Genomic DNA, 21,073 nt, shown 5'->3' with positions numbered 1-21,073 from the left:
GCCAGGGGAGTCGACAAACTCCCACCCAACCCAATTATTATTTTAGTTTAAAAATTTTATTTAATTTTTTTGGGAGGGAAGGTAATTTTTTAGGTTTTTTTTCTCTTGGGAGGGTGGTTGTACCCTCCTCCAAAATTGTTATAAACCTTCCCAGGACCTATGTGAAGCTACCCTGTAAAGGAGAACCTTATCAGTTCAGTAGTTATTGAGATCTTAAACTGTTTTTAACCTATTTTTAAAACATATATCAAAATATACTATGACACCAGTAGAATCAGACTGCAGAGCCTAAATTTGAATTAAGCCCCTGATTAACTTTTTATGGGAATTTTAAAATTAGTTTTTACTGTTGCTCAGCTCTGTAAAGGAGAACCTTATCAGTTCAGCGCTTAGCGAAATCTGTCAGTGCAAACAGACAGACATCATGTTACTAAATTATAAGTATTACAATATAAGAAAGTTAATCAATTTGGACCAATTTTTAGCTTTACAGACGCAAAAATCACTTTTACAGGGTGTTTCAAAAATTTCTCAGGAGTCCAAATATGGAGTGCCCACGCCAAATTTACTTCATATGTATTTAAAATGGATGATAATCACTCTCAAGGCGAAAAATGGGCAAAATATTTTGTGTGTTAGTGTCAAAAGTTAAAAAAACATGTTTTGACATTATTCTTGTGACACCCTGTAATTCATAATTTTTGTGATTTTTAAGAAAATTTCTATATTGTACTCATCTGGGGGATTAATTTGATATATAAAACATGTATGTAAGTTGAAAATTAATGTAAAAATTTTAAACTTGAAAATCACGAAAAAATGCCTTTTTTTCATTGTGAAAACACCACAGTGAGAAAATGCGCAAAAAATCGGACTTTAAATGGATATAAAAAGTTACATTCTTAGTTTTATGACCAAACGAATGAGACTGGAAGTTTTTATCAAAATATGAGACCTCATGCAGAAAAATGTTTTTTTTCATAAATAATGAGCCATCTGTATGTGTGTGTGTCTACCAAAGGATCTTGCTGAACTGATATGGTTTTCCTTTAAATTGTAGCCTCTCAAAGTTCCTCCAAATCGAAATCGCCATGAAAAAAAATAGCTATACCCCAAAAAAATAAAAAGGGGTGGGGGACAACTCCTCCCCTAAAAGAAATATAAACCCACAGTTAAAATTTCATTAATTTAAACATGTTAGAGTTGTTAAATCGATTTTAAACATTGCATGATGATTCCTTTAACAGTTAGGTAAACATAGCAACTATCTACTCATTACCTGAATGTATGTGCGGTCTATTTAAAATATGCAGATATTTAGCTTTTATGGCAACAACTTTTTATATGATCCTGTTCATCATTTAGGGCCTAAAAGTAAGTATGTCCTTTGTTTATCCTTTACTAGCGGCTACGCCCCCTAGAGGCCTCTAGTGGGACTTAAATGTATTTTTGTTTTTAATTTAAATATCAAATTTAAGAAATAATTGACTATGTTGTGTTAAAGTCTTTGTGGAAATTTTTTGTTGTTTGATTTTTTGTGATTTCTCTTGGGAGGGTGGTAATACCCTCCCAAAATAGTTATAAACCTTCCCGGGACCTATGAGAAGCTACTCTGTTAAGGAGAACCTGATCAGCTAGCGGTTAGCTAGAACATACAAACACACAGTCAAACATCCTGTTACTTTATTACAAAGATTTAAGCACTTACTTACAATTTTCTACATTTATTCAGATCTGAAACTCTACAAGCGTTTGTCCTCCTATTTTAGGGTAGGGATCTTAAGTGATAAGACAATGGCCGATAAATTGATGTACAAAATACACAAAATTACCCCTTCTGTGCATTTTCAATTAGTGGTTGAAACATTTGGACACTCAACTTATGAACCAACCAATGAGAATTTATTAAAAGTCTCAAAAGTTAATAATCCTACGGATAAAAAAACTTTGGGGACAATTGTAATAAACAGCCCAATGTCATCTCTCTTCTTGATTTCAGAGCTTCGCATTTTTAGATGTTGTCATCCTTGATATTTTTACTTTTGCTGTTTTTTAAAATTAAACTAAAATTGGGGGGAGGGGAGGGGGGTAAAATTTTACATTCTACAATCTCAATTGCCCCTAGAGGCCTCTCAGGGGTGAAGCCGCTAGTTTGTTTATATAGATCTAGCTTTAAGAAATGATTTTTTCATTTAAGCAAGCTTTTTATCCATAAAAGCGAAGCTATAAAATAATGGGACAAACGAACATTAACACTTTTAGAGTGTTAGTTAAAAGTCGAAACAAAATTGAAAGTAAATTTGTTGAAAACTGCTTAAATACTGAATATATTTAAGGACACGTTTACATTTTTAGGACTTGATTTAAGACTTCGCTTATAGCATTGTACTTTGTTATCCTAAAAATCAGGATTCCAAAAATCTGATCAATCTGATAATTTTATCAAATAAAATTTGTTACTAAAAAAGGTTTAAAAATCAAAATATTAAAATAAAAGACTTAAAGTAATTATTTGATATTATCATTTATTTGTCCGTCTGTCTGTCTGTCTAATTTCACCTATGTTGATGTTGCCATCTTTGTTTTTTACCTAAACATTAAATTTAATGAAAAAAATCCATCAAATAAAAAGTGAAAAATCCGTGAACTTTAAAAATAAAATTTTAGTTTTTATTTGCATCTGAAAAATGAAAATGTTATAAGCATTAACTAAGGTAAAATATTTAATAAACAAACAAGGATGACAACATCCACAAATGCAAAAGCTCAACAAATTGCAGGGTAAACGAACTCAAGCAATTGTAGAGTGACAGCCAGGGAGGGAGGAGACATTGGACTGTAAATTATACTGGCCCCAAAAAACATTTTTGTCTCTTTTTACACGTTTGGGACTTGATTTGTTTGTATACAAACTAGCATTGTCTAAACTTTTCAACCATTAATTTTAAAGGGCGAATATAGGTTTGATATGATATGAGCTTATATGAAAGGTGCCATTTCATACTTTTAGAATATCTATGCCAAATTTAAAAATTAAAAAAAATCCTTAAGTAGATTTTGCAATTTTCTGTTTCAATTGAACATATGATAAATGAGATTGACGACAAACGGTTTATTTTAGCCCTTTACAAGACTTTTTTTTTGACTATTTTGCTTAAGTTTGATTGACTATTAATTTTATTTAATTCAATTTTTTAAAAGCGTAGAAATAATTTGCGTAAAAGTTTTGACTAGGGTAAATAATACGTCTTAAAGTTTATTTTCTGTACAAAGATCATTGGTTAATTCTGGAAAATATAAAAACCCTGATGTACGCAATTTTAACACACACTCACACGAACCTTAAAAAAACAGGGATTTGAAATCATTCTTCCTCCAAGAAAATTTTATCAATTATTTTTTTTTTACTTTTTACATTATTTAATGTTTTTTTTAAACTTTTAAATATTTTACTTTATATTAAGGAAAAAGCAGTTTTTTGAAACAGGCTCTCTGAGATTATTACAGATTCTGATATATACATATATAGACTAATGAAAAATGCAAAAAACGAAATTAAAAGCGTTCCTTCTTGGGAGAAAATCCGGGAAAAAGATTTTAGCTATTTTTAACCTAAAATTCACATTGGCAAGCCTGCATAGAAATATACAGACATTTTAAACATGTCATTGCTCAGCACCTAGAAGTGGTAGAAAAATGCTATGCATACCATTGGAAAGCCTATAACCTCTAGTTTCCATATTGGTATATAACGTTTTTGTACTATTATTATTTTTTGAGCTATCCTCTGAAGTATACACAAGTTTAATAAATGCAGTTTTTTCTTGAATTTTAAGTTTGACACTTGTTACACAAACCTTTTAAAAATTATATTGCTTAGCACCTAGGAGTTATATAATTATTTTATATAGGTATATTTATATATTTTGGGTGCATTGAATTTTAGCTTTGTGTGTGGTTTGACATTGTAGTAAGAGCCAAGGAAGGAGGCCAGGGGGGGGGGGGAGTTTATACACTTATAGGCAATGAATTTATGTATAAAATTTTGCTCTAGATGTTTTTGGGTTTGTTGTTATAGTTATTTACATGATTCTCTTTGTAAGATCTCTTATATGATTAAATCTACCAGTAAAAATATTTGAAATTGAATTTTGGCACTATCCTTCTAGGGGCTAGTGGGGTAAAACAGCTCCAAAACACTAACATCTAAGGTCTGAACTTATTTTTAGAAATATCAAGCTCATTTTTTGTGCATATTTGAGCTAAGTAGCCACTAAAGATTTCACTTTGGCACTTTCCTTCTAGGGGCTAGCAGTTTATAACAGCCCCCAAAACACTAAAATTATAAGTTATGAGCCTATTTTTAAAGATATCAAGATGATTTTTTTAATTCAAAATTTATTCACATAATTAAGATACATAACCACTAATCTCTCTAGGGGCTAGTGTGGTGAAACTGCCCCCAAAACTACTAAAACTTTAAGTTCTGGGCCTTTAAAAAAAATTATTGGGCTGATTTTGTTAAATAACTGGACTAAATAATCATTCATTAAAGTTCAACATGATATCTTTGAAAATAAGCTCAGAACTCCTAATATTTGTATTTGGGGGATGTTTAACCCCACTAGACTCTAGAAGAAAAGTGCCAAATTGAAATCTGTAATAGCTACTTAGTTCAATTATGTGAAAAATGTTTACATTAGAAATATTAGCTTGATATCTTTTAAAATAATCTCATAGCTTATAACTTTAGTGTTTTATTGGCTTTTTACCCCACAAGCCCCTAGAAGGAAAGTGCCAAAAATAAAATTTTTAAAGTTTTACAGATAGATCCAATCATATAAGAAAATTTAAAAAAAGAATCATTTGATAACTATAACAACAAGTCCAAACAGCCAGGGCAAAATCTTTAGTGGCTATGTATCTCAAGTATAAGAATAAATTTTTAATTAAAAAAATCATCTTGATAGGCTCATAACTTATAATATTTGTGTTTTGGGGAGTGCTAAAACACACAAGTACCAAGAAGAAAAGTGGAAAAATGAAATCTTTAGTAACTACTTAGCTTAATTATGCAAAACAAAGTTTACAAAAAAATTAGTTTGATATCTCTAAAAATAAGTTCAGACCTTAGATGTTAGTGTTTTGGAGCTGTTTTACCCCACTAGCCCCTAGAAGGATAGTGCCAAAATTCAATTTTCAATATTTATTCTGGTAGATTTAATCATATAAGAGATCTTACAAAAAGAATCATGTTAATATCTATAACAACAAGCCCAAAAACATCCAGAGCAAAATTTTATACTGAATTTCATTGCCAAAAAGTGTATAAACTCCCCCCCCCCCCCTCCCTCCTTGGTTCTTACTACAAACTATACACATTTCAAAGACTATTTTTAATTAAGCTAAAATTAAATGCACCCAAAATATATAAATATACCTATATAAAATAATTATATAACTCCTAGGTGCTAAGCAATACAATTTTTAAAAAGTTTGTGTAACAAGTATCAAACTTAAAATTCATGAAAAAACTGCATTTTTAAAACTTGTGTATACTTCAGAGGATAGCTCAAAAAATAATAATAGTACAAAAACGTTATATACCAATATGGAAACTAGAGGTTATAAGCTTTCCAATAATATGCGTAGCATATTTCTACCACTTCTAGGTGCTGAGCAATGACATGTTTAAAATGTCTGTATATTTCTATGCAGGCTTGCCAGTGTGAATTTTAGGTTAAAAATAGCTAAAATCTTTTTCCCGGATTTTCTCCCAAGAAGGAACGCTTTTGATTTCGTTTTTTGCATTTTTCATTAGTCTATATATGTATATATCAGAATCTGTAATAATCTCAGAGAGCCTGTTTCAAAAAACTGCTTTTTCCTTCCGGCGACTAGTGATGGGTATATTTACCCCTGATTAATTAGTTTCCACGTTATTACGACTATCCTTTACGAAAGCTTTTTAATTCAACCTTGCTACGAAGCCTTGTGTGATGCTAGGGTAATTGGGTTCTTAGGGAACCACACTTATTACATAATATTATCTTGAGTTAGAAAGGTTTTAAGCTATAAACAGACTTATACAATTAGATATGTCAATATCCTTAAGTTATTTATAATCTATATAATGGCACCTTTGAAATAAGCTCATATTATATCAAACCTATATTCGCCCTTTAAAACCCACAGAATTGATAATTTTGTTAATTTGCCATCATAGTAATCTTATTTTATCGCCAATTTTCTTATAAGATCCAAATGGACAGCGCCTACAATTTAAACTAACCAAACAGGAATGTAAAGGGATAAGACAATGACCGATAAATTAATGTACAACCCCAATGATTATATACAAAATTACTCCTTCTTTAGATTACAATTTGTGGTTAAAACGTTAGGACACTCAATTTTAAAATTTCATGAAAGTCCCTAATGTTGTTGAGCCAACGAATAAAAACATTATTTAAAGCTTTGGGGACTAGTGTAATAAACAGCCCAATGTTCCCTTTCTCCCTACTAACTAACAGTATTTAAATTTTTCAACCAATTATTTTGATCTTAATTAGAGGTAATTTTATTTTAAGAAACATCCTGTTTGTCTGAAACCTTTAAACATTCCATTAAAATCTGAAAAAAAGATGTTATCAGAAAGTCCATGTGGTCATTTTAATCTTTTATTTAATGAAATAATTGTACTATTTATTTGATTTCTGAAATGGCGAATGGCATCCTTATATGTAATCAAGTATTAAGCATACTGTATTTGAATTTGTATATATCTATATGAATCTATATTTTCTCCAAGATTTTAAGATAAGATAAGATAAGATTTATTTTCCTCAAAGGTACAACATGTTTTATTAAGTATATATCATACATTAAGTTACTATGCTTTGATTGGTTTGATTCTTCTGGTTTGTTTGATTCAAGTTTAAGAACAATTTACATAATAACTATTTTTAAGTACCTAGCATGGAATTGGCCGAACTTCGTCTCCACCTAGTTGCCAGGCCAGTTCGAATAGGATGAAAATATCATTTTACAAGAAAAATTCCATGCAACATTGTACCAGATAGTTGGCATAACCCTTTAAGGGTTGTGGAGCCACTGGTGTACTTTGACGCTTGCCAAGCCGATACAATGTTATATGTGCAAAACAATCTTAACAATAATGATAATAATAATAAATACAGTATCTTGCTCTGTATTTCAGACATCCTCCTACTGTCAGTTGCAACTCCTCCAAGCATAAATTCGGAACAATTAAGGAACCAAAACCTTCGTGAGAAGTTGCTATTCCCGTTGTGATCCCTTATCAACTCTACCCAGACAGTTTCCTTTGTAACAAATTATTTTCATTATAGAGTGGGGTTTGTCCGTGTCTAAGGACATCTCCACACTAATAATTACAGGGTAACGATAAATATCGCGACAACGCTGGTCCAATACCAATAAATAAAATACTTAGAAGATGTGTCTATAGATAATAAACCGTACCTATGTGACGTATTTAGGTACCTAAGTGAACAAGGAGTAATGATTGGTTTCGATTCCTACGGAATCTGAGTTTTATTTCTTGGGAAGGGATATAAAAATCCACTAGTGTACAAAAAAATAAAAATATAGGTCATATGCGATTCCTACGGAATCTGATTTTGGTATTTTGAGGTGAAGGGAGCGTGTCCCCTAAGTGTGTAAGGTTCGATTCCTCCGGAATCTGATTTTTGTGTTTTGAGAACTAGTCACAGCATAGCTGTGAATGGGGTACAAACATGTAGTGGGACGTGGGGGGGATTGGGGGAGAGGGGAGAGGGGTTGGTTCCCAAAAAACGTTATATTAATCACGCCTTTTTTTATAAAAGAGAGGGGTGAAAGTGGGTCATGGTAAAGATAAAAAACTGTGGCGCGCTGTCGTGTGCTTAATTTTGGTCATAGCTTTGCTTTTAGTAGAGTCTTAATCTTACTATTGTTTAGGCACGAAAAATGTTCGAAGAGGAAGAATACCAACAAATGTGGCAGCCGCTACGCAATCGATTGACAATAACATATCAACGACTTCTCAATATAGTTAATGGTGACAATGTCAGCGAGGAAGTGCGTCGTGAGGTAGCCCGTCTACTATACCAGCAGGGTTATCTTGAAACCGAGTTGGCACTCACTCTGTACAATCCAAACAAGGACATGGAGTATCATGAAAATAAATTGGGTGAAATTGCTCAGCAGATTACTGCTCAAGAGGGGGCATGTCTCCAACTTTAACTCTAGAAAGTGGCCATTACCGGTCCAGGACCAGTGACGGTCAAATTCTCTACAACTTCATATACAAGATATCCTCAAAAATACCCACAAAACATCCACGAAAAATATCTACAAAAAATATCTACAAAGATATCCACAAAAAATCTACAGAAATATCCACAAGATATGCCCGTGAAAAATAGAACATTTGAAAAGTTATGCTGCTAATTTTGAATAACTATGGCTATTAAGATGAATTGTTCAGTGAGAAATAGTACTGTTAAAAATTAGAATTAAAATAAAATTATTTTGTGTACTTATTTTAAAACATACCATAAATTCATCAATTTTATTTTATTAATAAATCCTAGATATCTTGCAATGAACTTTAATTATAAAAAAAGAAATGGGTAAAGTAATAGGATGTCTGTAAATATGTTGTTAATATGTTGCTATGGGTTAAACCTATTAATATTATTAATATTGTATTGGCATCAAAATAGGAAGTGAAATAAATAAAAAGAATATAAGTTGGTAAAGTAAAGACTTGATTAAGTATTGGGGAAAAGTTAAAGAATTGAAAGGGTAATTGAAAGGGTAAAGGGGAGGATGGGGGGGGGGAAAATCGAAAGGAGAAAAGGGGCGTAGTGAGCGGTTTATTCACGACCGTGGCTACTTGTCAGACTGAGCGGCGCGTATTGTTTGGTATAGGCAAAGGGGGGGAAAAAAAGGGGGTGGGGGGAGGAGTGGTTTCCTGGTATAGCGCATAAAAAAGGCGGGAGGAAAAACAATTGGTTATAAAGCATAGGGGAAAATAAGCGGGAAGCGGAAGTGGGGAAAGTGTATTACTTATTAATAAATTTAATTAAAGATTACATAATATATGGTATTAAAACACAAGGGGGGTATAAATATGGGGGAGATTAGGTCAAGATTTAATTGTTTCCAAGATGTCAAATCAAGAAGAAGAGGAAGGAGGACAAGGCCAAGGTGCTATACCAGGAGGAGCGCCGGGAATTCCGGTAGATGCTGGAGGTGAGGAGGATGCTCCCCTCCATGCTCAGGTACAGGAGCTCGTCGCCATGCTTGACACAAGCGAAGAAGCAGATGATCCTGTACCCGTACCCGACGTCCAGCAGCTGTTGAACCTCGCGGCAGTGCCTGATCTACTCCCATTTCCGGGGGTAGACAGGCGCTGTTTAGACCTCTGGTTTATGGTCAAGCGCAGGTTGATGGGCGTCGTGTACGAGGGGGACATGTTGATGTGGAGGAGGTTCCGCAACGACGTCATCGATGAAGAAGTCCTCCGTATGATGTATGGAAACTATGGGTTAGTCGTGCGGTTAATTCAAGCAATGCCCACGTACGCCCGGTCCTTCCAAGCCAACATGGACGCCATCGCCGCAATGGACCGCCTGGTCACAGTCCAGCAGGACATCCTTGAGGAGCTGCTCAACCAGGAACCCGACGGCGCCTACGGCGACTCCAGCGACTACGACTCATAGATGGCTATGCCCTCTGTACAAGAGCTTAACCAGTCTGCGATAGTCATTTTAATAAATTTCGATATCAAAATTTGAATAAATAAATAAATTTTCGGCCAAAATTCAACAAAACTTTGTTATTTTTATTAGATAGATAGAGGTTGCGTGATTCGTTAGCTGCTGGATAAAATAATATAAAAGAAATAAAATATGGTTGAAATATGGGTAAAGAACCGATAAAAAATCGATAAAAAACCGATATAAAAAACGATAAAAATGGATAAAAAACAAACTATGCCAAGCTACTCTATACTTGGGTATGTGTGTCGGTTCCTACGGAACCTATTCGTTATGATTTGAGGTTAAGAAAATGCTGTTTTATTGAATTTTATCAAAGAAGTTTAATGCTTACAGAAAGTCGAGGGCTAAAAATAAAATAAGGAGTACGGATAGAAACAAGACTTGCGGAAATCTAAAAAAAAATCTTAAAAAAATCCTTTCCTGATTGGTTTAAACAAAGAAAAATCCAAAAAGAACAGTGTAGATTACACTTTGGTATTAACCAATGTTGAGTAAAAAGAAAGAAAAATATTTGCATTTTAATTAAAACTCAATTTTGTTTAGGTAATAAGTAAAACATTTTTTCTTAAAAATATTTTTATTATCAATTAACTTAATTTCAAGTGGAAGGTTGTTAAAGATAGTTGGAAAAGAGTTAAGAGGGGCGTGCAGGAGAAAGTTTCTATTGGTGCCCGGTTCGTAAGCAAAGTTGTTCCTGTTCCTTGTGCCATATGTATGTCTGTCTTGAACAAAGTTCCAAGTGTTTTCAAAGATTTTAGGAAAAATACCTAATTTATAGGCGTGCATGAATTTACAAACATTGAATTCAATTAATAGGTTGAATGGAAGTATGCCATTAGATTTAAAAAATTCAGCTGTGTGAGCTCTGCTTGGTAAGTTTTCAATTATTCTAATGGCTTGCTTTTGTAGTTTAATAATTGGTGTTAACAGATACATAGGGCAAGCAGTGAACAGGAGACAACAATATTCGATGTTCGACTTAATGTAAGAAGTATAGAGTAGCTTTAGGTGTTTTTTGTCCAATAAGTGACGCATTACTTTCATACTATAAATTATTTTAGAGACTTTACTATAGACTTTTTCAAGATGATAGGAAAATTTCATTTTCTCGTCTATTTGAATTCCTAAGTGTTTGATACTACCCTCGTTGGTACCGCTAACAAGATCCAGCTTAGTAATTTTTGATTCATCATTTTCATTGTGATTGTTCATATCTACATAAACTTCAAAGTTGGTCTTAGCTGCGAGCTCAGCGGGGGTGAGTATCTCTCGGGGGGAGGAAAAGACCATACATTTAGTCTTGCGGGGGTGTATGAGAAGCTTATTGGCGTTGTACCACTGGGTCAGTCTGGGGACAAGCTCCTTTGCAAGGTTTATTAATTGAATTATATTCTGCTTTTCAATGAAGCCCACTGCGTCATCAGCAAAGAGATTGATTAGGATCTCTTCACTGCATGAAACAAGGTCATTGATGAAAATTAAAAAAAGGATTGGTCCCAGGACTGACCCCTGGAGTACGCCAATGATAATGAATTCAATAGTAGAGGAGAAAAGGCCTTTAAAAAATACACGCTGCTTTCTATTTGCATAGTAACTACGGAACCACTCGAGTGCAACCCCCCTTATCCCTGAATTCTCAAGTTTACTAAAAAGGATGTCCCTATTTATCATGTCGAAACACTTCCTTATGTCCAAAAAAATGGCCATACAGGAAGCGCTTCGACTGAGTGCTTGGGTGATCATTGTACTTAAATTCAATACATTATGGAAGGTTGAGATCCCTTTCATGAAGCCAAACTGGCGATTGCTAAAAAAAGATCGATCCTCTAAAAACTTAACCAGCGTGTCACAGACATATTTTTCGATGGGTTTGGAAAAGTTATCAATGAGACTAATGCCTCGATGATTATCTGCCTCGCTGAGTGAACCAGATTTGTGAAGGACAACTATTTTGGAAGTTTTCATTTTTTCAGGAAAAGTGCCATTTTGAAGTGATAAATTATAAACATGTGTTAGGGGAGTGGCAATGGTATCAGCACAGCGAGACAGGACATACATCGAGACATCATTGATGTCTGTGGAACGCTTGGGTTTAATGCTACGGATAATATTAATAACCTTGAAGGGGTACAATGGTTCAAAAAAGAGGGAGTCTTGACATGGGGGGGGTAAATATTCAAAAAAATATTTGGGGGTGGAAGGAATTTCAGGCCGTAGGGAAGACCCAATCTGACTAAAATAACGATTGAATTCGTTAGCTATTTCTTGGTCATTTTCAATTTTGTTTGGGCCTACTTGGAGGTATGTACACTCAGGGGAAGATTTATTAAAACCAATGACTTCTTTGAGAGTTTTCCAAAGTTTCTTCCCATCCCCATTTGCATCTCTAATTTGTTTTCTGTAATAATCAATTTTTGCTCTTCTCACCTGCCTATTATAATTATTCCTATAGACATTGTAAATACTTTCGTTTTCTATTGTTTTGTCTTTTAAAAAGTTGCTGTACAATATGTCTCTATGCAATCTACAACGCAATAAGTAATCTGACATGAAAGGTTGCTGGGGCTGGGTGCGTTTGTTTTTTCGTTTTTTTCTAACTGGACACTTTTCATTATAAAGTTTTAAAAAGGTTGAAATAAAATTATCATAAGCAGTGTTTGTGTTGTCTTGATTTAAAACATGGTTCCAGTTAGTGTGGTAGAGTGCATAGTTTAAGGCATCAAAGTTTTCATCATTCAATTCTCTTTTTTCAAAAAAATCTGGAAGTTTGGGTTTATTTACTTTGTCTATTCGGAATGAATTAATAATTGGCAAGTGATCGGAGATTTTTGAAGTTAAAACAAAAGATGACATTAGGTTTTGAATAAAATTCCCTACCCCGAATAAATCAAGAAGGGTTGCTGTGGTTCTAGTAACTCTAGTGGCTCTGGTAACAGTATTTATGATACCGTTAAAAGAAAAAGATTCAATAATTCTCATGGAATTGCTGTTTATATTATTTATTTTGAAAAGGTCAAAATTGAAATCTCCTACAATGAAGTATGGTATGTTTAGTGCTGCTATTCTATCAATTAAATCCAAGAATAGTTCAAAAAATTCTTCGATTTCAGCATTACTTTGATTGGGTGGGCGGTAGCAGTTTAATAAACAAAACTTTAATCCATTGTAGGAAATTTTTAAGCAAATAGATTCAAGAATATTTTCTTTAAATGAGAACTTATCAAATAATTTATCTACTTTATAATATCTGCTTACTAGGATACCCACCCCTCCCCCCCTACTATTCGCTCTGAGTTTGACATGCCAATCATAATTATTAATCCCATAGCAATCCATATTTACATCCTTATTTAGCCATAATTCTTGGAAGCATAGGACATTTAAGTGGATATCATGTTGTTTGAAGAAGTCTACAGTGGAGACAATATCGTTATATTTAGAATGTAATGACTGACAATTAATACTAAAAATATTGAGAAGGTTTTCGTTAAATGTTTTCAATTTTTGTACAATTCCTTGTTCACTTGAAAAGACACAATTTATTCCGAATTCATTTTCGAAATCATTAAAATAGTCACCGTAAATCGGATTCATAAGGTTTAGACCAACGTTATCGTTCAAGTTACCGTTATCCTGGTTAATTTGTTCATTAGGGAGGTTTGTCATGGTAGAGTTGGTCCAGGAGCACCGCAGGAGGAATCGTTTTAACGTCAAGTATGGACATCTGAAACACAGTAGATATTAATAAACAAATAAAGATAGTTAATATACAAAGTATTATCGTTGAAACGAAAAAAATTACTATATTTACTATATTTATTCCGATTGCGTTTAGTTTATGTGTGTGTTGGGGGTGGCAACACATTTAAAAGCTAGTTTAGTTCCCCCTACTCATTTTCATTCAAGTTCCATATATTTTATATGTTAATCAACAAAAACAGAGATATGGAGGTGACTGAGACTATAGCTTAAGTAAGAACATTAAATTCAATTCGATTCATTCAATTTAATCAATAATCATTAATCATTAATACACTGATTATCTAGTATTCTGACAAAAAAATGATTAATTAATTGGAGACATTGACGTATGAACAATAGTAAGTTAAATAGGACATGTAATATTATAGAGTTTTCGTCATATCAATCAAAAGTAGCTCCAAAATATTCAAAATATATTTAAGATATTCCGAAAATAATAGTTATGCTGAAAGTCTTATGTTAGGTACCTTTTTTCGCCGTTCAAGATACTTAACTTCATGTTGAGATTACCGCCTTTGTTGCTGTACGCTTTGTTTTGTTGGCGGTGTCTCTCACTTCCTTGATTTCTCTGGATTTGGCCCTCGTGGCAACAGGATCAGCGGGAGCTGTGGCAACGGCAGATGCAGAAGATGCAGAAGGTGCAGAATATGCGGCGGCAGATGCAGAAGATGCAGAAGGTGCAGAATATGCGGCGGCAGATGCGGCGGCAAGCGTGGCGGCAGGTGCGGCGGCGTGTGCGGCGGTAGGTGCAGCAGTACATGCAGCAGGTACGGCGGCAGACGCGGCGGCAAGTGCGGCAGTAGATGCAGGTACGGCGGCGGACACGGCGGCAGGTGCGACGGCAGATGTCAATATGACCCTCCTCCCCGATCTGTAAGGGTTAAGTTCTGACACTCAAGTATGTATGCTTATTTGAAATAACCTCTATCTTTAGAGCTTTGCTTTTATGGATATTGTCATCCTAGTTATAATAGGATAGAAATGGCAATTCAACATTAGAGTACCAGCACTAAATATAACAATCCAATATCTAACAAATCATATTATGAGTCAAGGATTGATTATATCCATAAAATTTTAGAATATAAAAAACATCTTTCTAAGACTTAAGTTAAAATACCTCTTTAAGACTTGTAAATTAAGTAAATTAAAAGTAGCTAAGCTAGTAAACAAAATCAAAATGATAAGTAAAAAACTTTAAAATCTAAATATTCTTGTTTTGAAAATCATGAATCATACAATAATCAATTTTTATATAAAAAAGGCACAATATTTTAAAATAATAAAGCATTGTAGGTAATCATTCTGTTCACCCAAAGCTGTTCTGTTCTGAAATAATTGTTATATTAATAAATCAAAATTTTATTTGAATTAATAACAGATATAAGATATAAACAGATAAACTGGAAATATTAATAGATAGATATAGAGAAGCTAAAAATTAGAAAGAGTTTTTTTGTCTGTTTATTGAGACTTTTTGATTAGATATTTTGAGATAGGCAATTAAGCAAATATATATATAAAGATATGTTTAGATAAATAAATATATATATAGATAGAAAGGAAAAATCTCCTGCCTTATCTGCCTTATGAATTTAAACAGTTATAGGTTTAGAATTAAGGATTATAATAGGGATACATTTCTGACATAGCTAAGTAAACAAATAGCAATTACTAGATGTATATACAGATAAGTAAATAGCTAAATATATAGGTAAGTTGGTATAAAAAAAAGTTTACTTCACAATGTGCTCGATAGGCACTTTAAATGAGAGCACTCATATAGCTAACTCTTTTGTTCTTAAAGAATTTATCTAAATGTTTTACCTTGTTATATTGTTGTATTCTGACTTTACTCAATCTCACTTCCCTTCTTAGCTCCTAAAAAAGATTTTAACTTTTAGGATCTATGTGAATTTCCCTAAGATTTTTAACTAAATTAGTTACTTGGTTATCTTAAAGGACAAATCAAAAAAACCTTTATAATTAACCAAGATTTTCCCTCCCCCCCTCCTTAATTTTGAAATAAGGGCCCCATAACCTCTGTACTGCACGCCCTTTGAATAAACTAAAGACTATATCTATATGTGAGGATTTTTTTAACAACATTTTCACATTTCTTGAACCCCGCCCCTAATTACCTCCCCCACCCTTAATTCATAAAAATCTGAATGAAAAGATATGAAATTATAGAATTATTGAATAGACTTACCATTTTTTCTAAGTATTTCTACTATTTCTCTCTTTTCTTTTCTTTCTTCTTCAGTATCCCAAGGATTTTCCTTAAGAGCCTCATCCAGAGCTGTGTTCCCTATGATATTTATTGATTATTTAATAATATACATATATTAATCCTGTCAAAATTTTGTCAAGTTAAATGATAATAGTCAAGTAGTCATAATATGATTACAATATTATTAATATTGTTAATATGTCAGCAATATGACTTTTATTAGTTTATAAAGTTGGCATAAACTATATTTGAATTGTACACATAAACATAATGTTTCTAAGGTAAATGGACAAGCATCATAGCAAAGTATTACTGAGTAGAGAGATAGATAGAGATAGAAATAGACAAAGAGAGAGAGAGAGAGAGAGAGAGAGTGTGTGAGAAAGTGAGAAAGAAAGAGATAGAGAGACTGATTAAAGAAGTTTAAAGAAGAATGTTTAATACATATCTGTGCATCAATCTAATAATAATACAAAATAAATTTAAAGTTTAATAAATACATTTGTGAGTTTTTAATTCATTATAAAGAAAGATAAATTGATAGAAAGATATTTACATGCAGAAAGCTAATTAGATAAATAGATAGATAATTAAACTGTTAAATAGCAATTAAAACTATTAACCCTTTACAGTCGGGCCTCTTGCCGCACCTTAATCGGTCGGGGGGGGGGGGGGGGGGGTGGCGTTCAACGCCCCCCCTAATTATCTCAGTTCCTATTAGAGCTAATTTTTTTTGTGCAAGTCCCCTGTTTGATAATGAATTTCCGACCTTTTATAAGTCTAAGTCAATTTTCGCTTCCTTCACCCTTTTATTTAACAACCTTTGTTTTTAGGTCTTTTTTTATTTAAAAATTTCAAACGGCTGTAATTTTCTTATTTTTGAAGCTAGAAGAAAAATTTTTTCCCAGAAAATGTTTATTTTTATGTAAATTTTACACTAGAAATATCAAAATATAAATTTCAGCGGCCGCAGCTGTACTTGGCAGCTGCCAGTCGCTGCAGTCGGCGGTCGGCGGGAAAACGGCGCCGGATCTTCATGAAATTTTAATACGTTATGTAGACATGTAAGAAAAGCTTAAGTTTAAAATTTGAAGTATCTAAGTTAAAAATTGCGGCCACAGGAGCCTTTTAAAGATTTCTGGAGACCTGGAGGATCAGGACCTGCAGGATCATACCTGGAACCTGAAAGTGACTTGAACACCTGTATTTCATATAAGGATGTACTACTAGAGGATTTTTTTAGTATTTTGTTATGATAAAATGCTTTGTTTTAGTCAAAAAAATATTTTTGCTCTTTACCTGGATGACCCTGCCAGGTTTGCTGGAATCCTGTGCCCGCCAGGATGGAGATATTCAAAAAATTCCAACTCTCAGTTGTGTGTCTTACCCATACTTAAAAAGCCAAGCAGTTTGGGCTCTTTATCTTTCACACACAGAAAATGAGATAGAAAAAACCAGATGGGGGGGCGTTCAACGCCCCCCCCCCCTGACCGTTAAGGGTTAATGAATAGATAGGAAGATAATACTAATATTTATATTAAAGATGCAATATATGGTATAGTAATATTATGTAACTAACCATATTTATCTTTATAGTTGACATCAGCTCCATATTGTAGAAGTAGTATGACTGTTTCGGTATGTCCATCCTCTGCTGCCCACATAAGGCTTGTCTTTCCTAGATAAAAATATATTAGTTACATAATATATTCTTTAGTTCAGAGTTCAGTTATAGATATACAGAGAGATGTTGCAGAGATAGATAAATATATATATATATAGATAGATAGAATATACTAAATATACACTATATAGTATAATAATATTATGTAACTAACCATCATTATCTGTATGGTTGACATCAGCTCCATATTGTAGAAGTAGTATGACTGTTTCTGTGTTTCCATACTCTGCTGCAACCATAAGACTTGTCCTTCCTAGATATAAATATATTAGATACTTTATATATTCTTTAGTTCAGAGTACAGTTATAGATATATAGAGAGAGGTGTAAAGTGATAGATAGAAAGAATATACTAAAGATACATTATATAATTGTAGTATAATAATATTATGTAACTAACCAAAATTATCTTTATTTTTCACATGAGCTCCATGTTCTAGAAGTATTCTGACTACTTCTGTTTTTCCATACAGTGCTGCATACATAAGACTTGTCCTTCCTAGATATAAATATATTAGTTACATTATATATTCTTTATCTCAGAGTAGAGTTATAGATTTACAGAGATTGGTGTACAGAGATATATGTTTAGACTATATATAGATAGAGAGAATAAACTAAAGATATACTATATAGTATAATAAAATTATGTAACTAACCATTATTTTTTCTAAGGTTCACATTGGCTCCATATTTTAAAAGCAGTCTGACTGTTTCTGTCTTTCCATTGTTTGCTGCCCACATAAGACTTGTCCTTCCTAGATATAAATATATTAGATACTTTATATATTCTTTAGTTCAGAGTACAGTTATAGATATACAGAGAGAGGTGTAAAGTGATAGATAGAAAGAATATACTAAAAATACATTATATAATTATAGTATAATAATATTATGTAACTAACCAAATAAATTATCTTTATGATTCACATTGGCTCCATGATCTAAAAGTATTCTGACTACTTCTGTGTTTCCTTTCTCTGCTGCAACCATAAGACTTGTCTTTCCTAGGTATAAATATATTAGTTACGTTATATATTCTTTAGTTCAGAGTACAGTTATAGATATACAGAGAGATGTTGCAGAGATAGATAAATATATATATATATATAGATAGAATATACTAAATATACACTATATAGTATAATAATATTATGTAACTAACCACTATATATATTTTTATAGTTGACATCAGCTCCATATTGTAGAAGTAGTATGACTGTTTCTGTGTTTCCATACTCTGCTGCAACCATAAGACTTGTCCTTCCTAGATATAAATATATTAGATACTTTATATATTCTTTAGTTCAGAGTACAGTTATAGATATACAGAGAGAGGTGTAAAGAGATAGATAGAAAGAATATACTAAAAATACATTATATAATTATAGTATAATAATATTATGTAACTAACCAAATATATTATTATTATGGTTCACATGAGCTCCATGTTCTAGAAGTAGTCTGACTACTTCTGTGTTTCCATACCGTGCTGCAACTATAAGACTTGTTATTCCTAGATATAAATATATTAGTTACATTATATATTCTTTAGTTCAGAGTACAGTTTAAGATATACAGAAAGAGGTGTACATAGATAGATAGATAGAAATAGACTATAGATAGATAGATAGAATATACTAAATATACAATATATAATTATAGTAAATTAATATTATATAACTAACCATCATTATCTTTATAGTTGACATCGGCTCCATGATCTAGGAGTATTCTGACTACTTCTGTTTTTCCATACTGTGCTGCAGCCATAAGACTTGTCTCACCTAGATATAAACATATTAGTTACATTATATATTCTTTAGTTCAGAGTACAGTTATAGATATACAGAGAGAGGTGGAAAGAGATAGATAGAAAGAATATACTAAAGATACATTATATAATTATAGTATAATAATATTATGTAACTAACCATCATTATTTTTATGGTTGACATGAGCTCCATGTTCTAGAAGTATCCTGACTACTTCTGTGTTTCCTTTCTCTGCTGCATACATAAGACTTGTCAATCCTAGATATAAATATATTAGATACTTAACCCATTAATGACAATAGGGTCTTAAACGACGCACAAATTCAAACCTATACTATCACTCTATTTTTTTATGCTGTCCTTTTTAAATGTTTGTAAATAACTTAATAGAGCTTCAAGTTTTGTCCTCTTCATTGCTTGGCCTCTCACTTTTGATGACCAGATGAAATCATATTTTCATGGCAGAAGTGGAAAAAATAGTAAAAAAATTTCCACACCAGGCCTAACTTTTTTCTTTTGAAGAATTAAAACATGCTTATTTATAATTAATTATAGCATTTGTTATATATTTTTAGTTTCTGCTAAGTTTTCTTTAATTTTAGTTGGTTTACATACTTTTTTTTGATAAATTGTTGTGCATCGTATTCAACGCATTCGGACAAATCATTTTAGCCATTGCGTCCTTTTTGACCTTATAGGATTTTACTGTATAATCTCCTATAATCTACTAGTTGCTACGCCCCTTACCTCTAGGACGTGCGGGGGATGTCAGGAAAATAGCTTAAAACCATCCTAAGGTATTTATAAAGCTTCCCTGATAAGTAAAACCAATTCAGACCTTCAATTTCAGTTATCTTTGGCTTGAGCCAAAAAACCTTACTACTTTATAGTATGGCATACAATACAAGCAGCGGCTACGCCCCTAGAGGCATCTACGGCCCCTTAGATTGCAGGGGGAGTCAAATCCCCTCTTTCAATTACAATTTTTTTAAGAAAAAGTTTTTTTTTAATTTTGGGTTTTTTTTATTTTCTAGGGATGATTTCTCTTAAGGGATGGTGGTGGTACCCTCTTTCAAAATAGTTATAAACCTTACCAGGACCTAGTAGAAGCTACCATGTAACGGAGCACCATATAGGTTCAGTGGTTAGCAAGGTCCTTTGGTACACACACAAAGACATACAATAACATGTTACTTTATTTTAAGGATATAAAAGTAGTAGCGCAGATAATCTACAACTAGGGTCTGTCTGTACGTCCACCTGTCTGTATTTCCATAATTGCTTCCAAATAAATAATAGCTACCTTACAACTAGGGAATGTATGTATGTCTGTCTATATATCCAAAATTACAGCCAATTAAAGACTGTAAATATGTTTATACTTCCGTAATTTTTATTGCAGCCTAGCTGTTAATATATTCATAAAAATAGCGCAAATACTCTACAATTATGGTCTGTCTGTACATCCATCTGTCTGTATATATATAATTGCATCCAAATAATTAATAACTACGCTACAACTAAGAAATGTATTGGCTAGGGATCTAAAATAGTAAGTCAATGGCCGATAAATTGATGTACTTACTCAGGGATATTATACCATAAAATCTTTCTGTAGATTACATTTAGTGGTTGAAACATTTGGACACTTAATAAACCAACCAATCAAAATACAAATACAATTCCCCACAGTTGGTAAGACAACAAATAAGAAAAAGTTATTATAAAACTTTAAAGATTAACAGGGGCTGGGGGGGGGGGGTTGAGGGGTTTTCATGTATTGGGTTGTTCAATATAATTGTCGACAAAA

The 21,073-nt window shown here is 32.7% G+C and overlaps 1 protein-coding gene across 1 annotated transcript in view; it reads right to left on the bottom strand.

The window, feature by feature from the left end:
• The window catches only part of LOC145307421 (uncharacterized), a 47,999-nt gene that overhangs the window by 6,667 nt on the left and 20,259 nt on the right, over positions 1–21,073 (bottom strand). Inside the window, exons 13-21 of the mRNA XM_080149855.1 lie at positions 19,423–19,521; positions 19,177–19,275; positions 18,903–19,004; positions 18,654–18,755; positions 18,394–18,495; positions 18,148–18,246; positions 17,889–17,987; positions 17,643–17,741; positions 17,384–17,482 (exon numbers count right to left, since the gene is read on the bottom strand). Of these exons, the coding sequence (XP_080005981.1) occupies positions 17,384–17,482; positions 17,643–17,741; positions 17,889–17,987; positions 18,148–18,246; positions 18,394–18,495; positions 18,654–18,755; positions 18,903–19,004; positions 19,177–19,275; positions 19,423–19,521 (900 nt within the window). The remainder of the gene's footprint in view (positions 1–17,383; positions 17,483–17,642; positions 17,742–17,888; positions 17,988–18,147; positions 18,247–18,393; positions 18,496–18,653; positions 18,756–18,902; positions 19,005–19,176; positions 19,276–19,422; positions 19,522–21,073) is intronic.

Source organism: Acartia tonsa, chromosome 15 (genome assembly GCF_053477335.1).
Source record: "Acartia tonsa isolate MP-2025a chromosome 15, ASM5347733v1, whole genome shotgun sequence".
Taxonomy (NCBI): domain Eukaryota; kingdom Metazoa; phylum Arthropoda; class Copepoda; order Calanoida; family Acartiidae; genus Acartia; species Acartia tonsa.
This window is presented reverse-complemented; position numbering and strand designations above follow the sequence as displayed.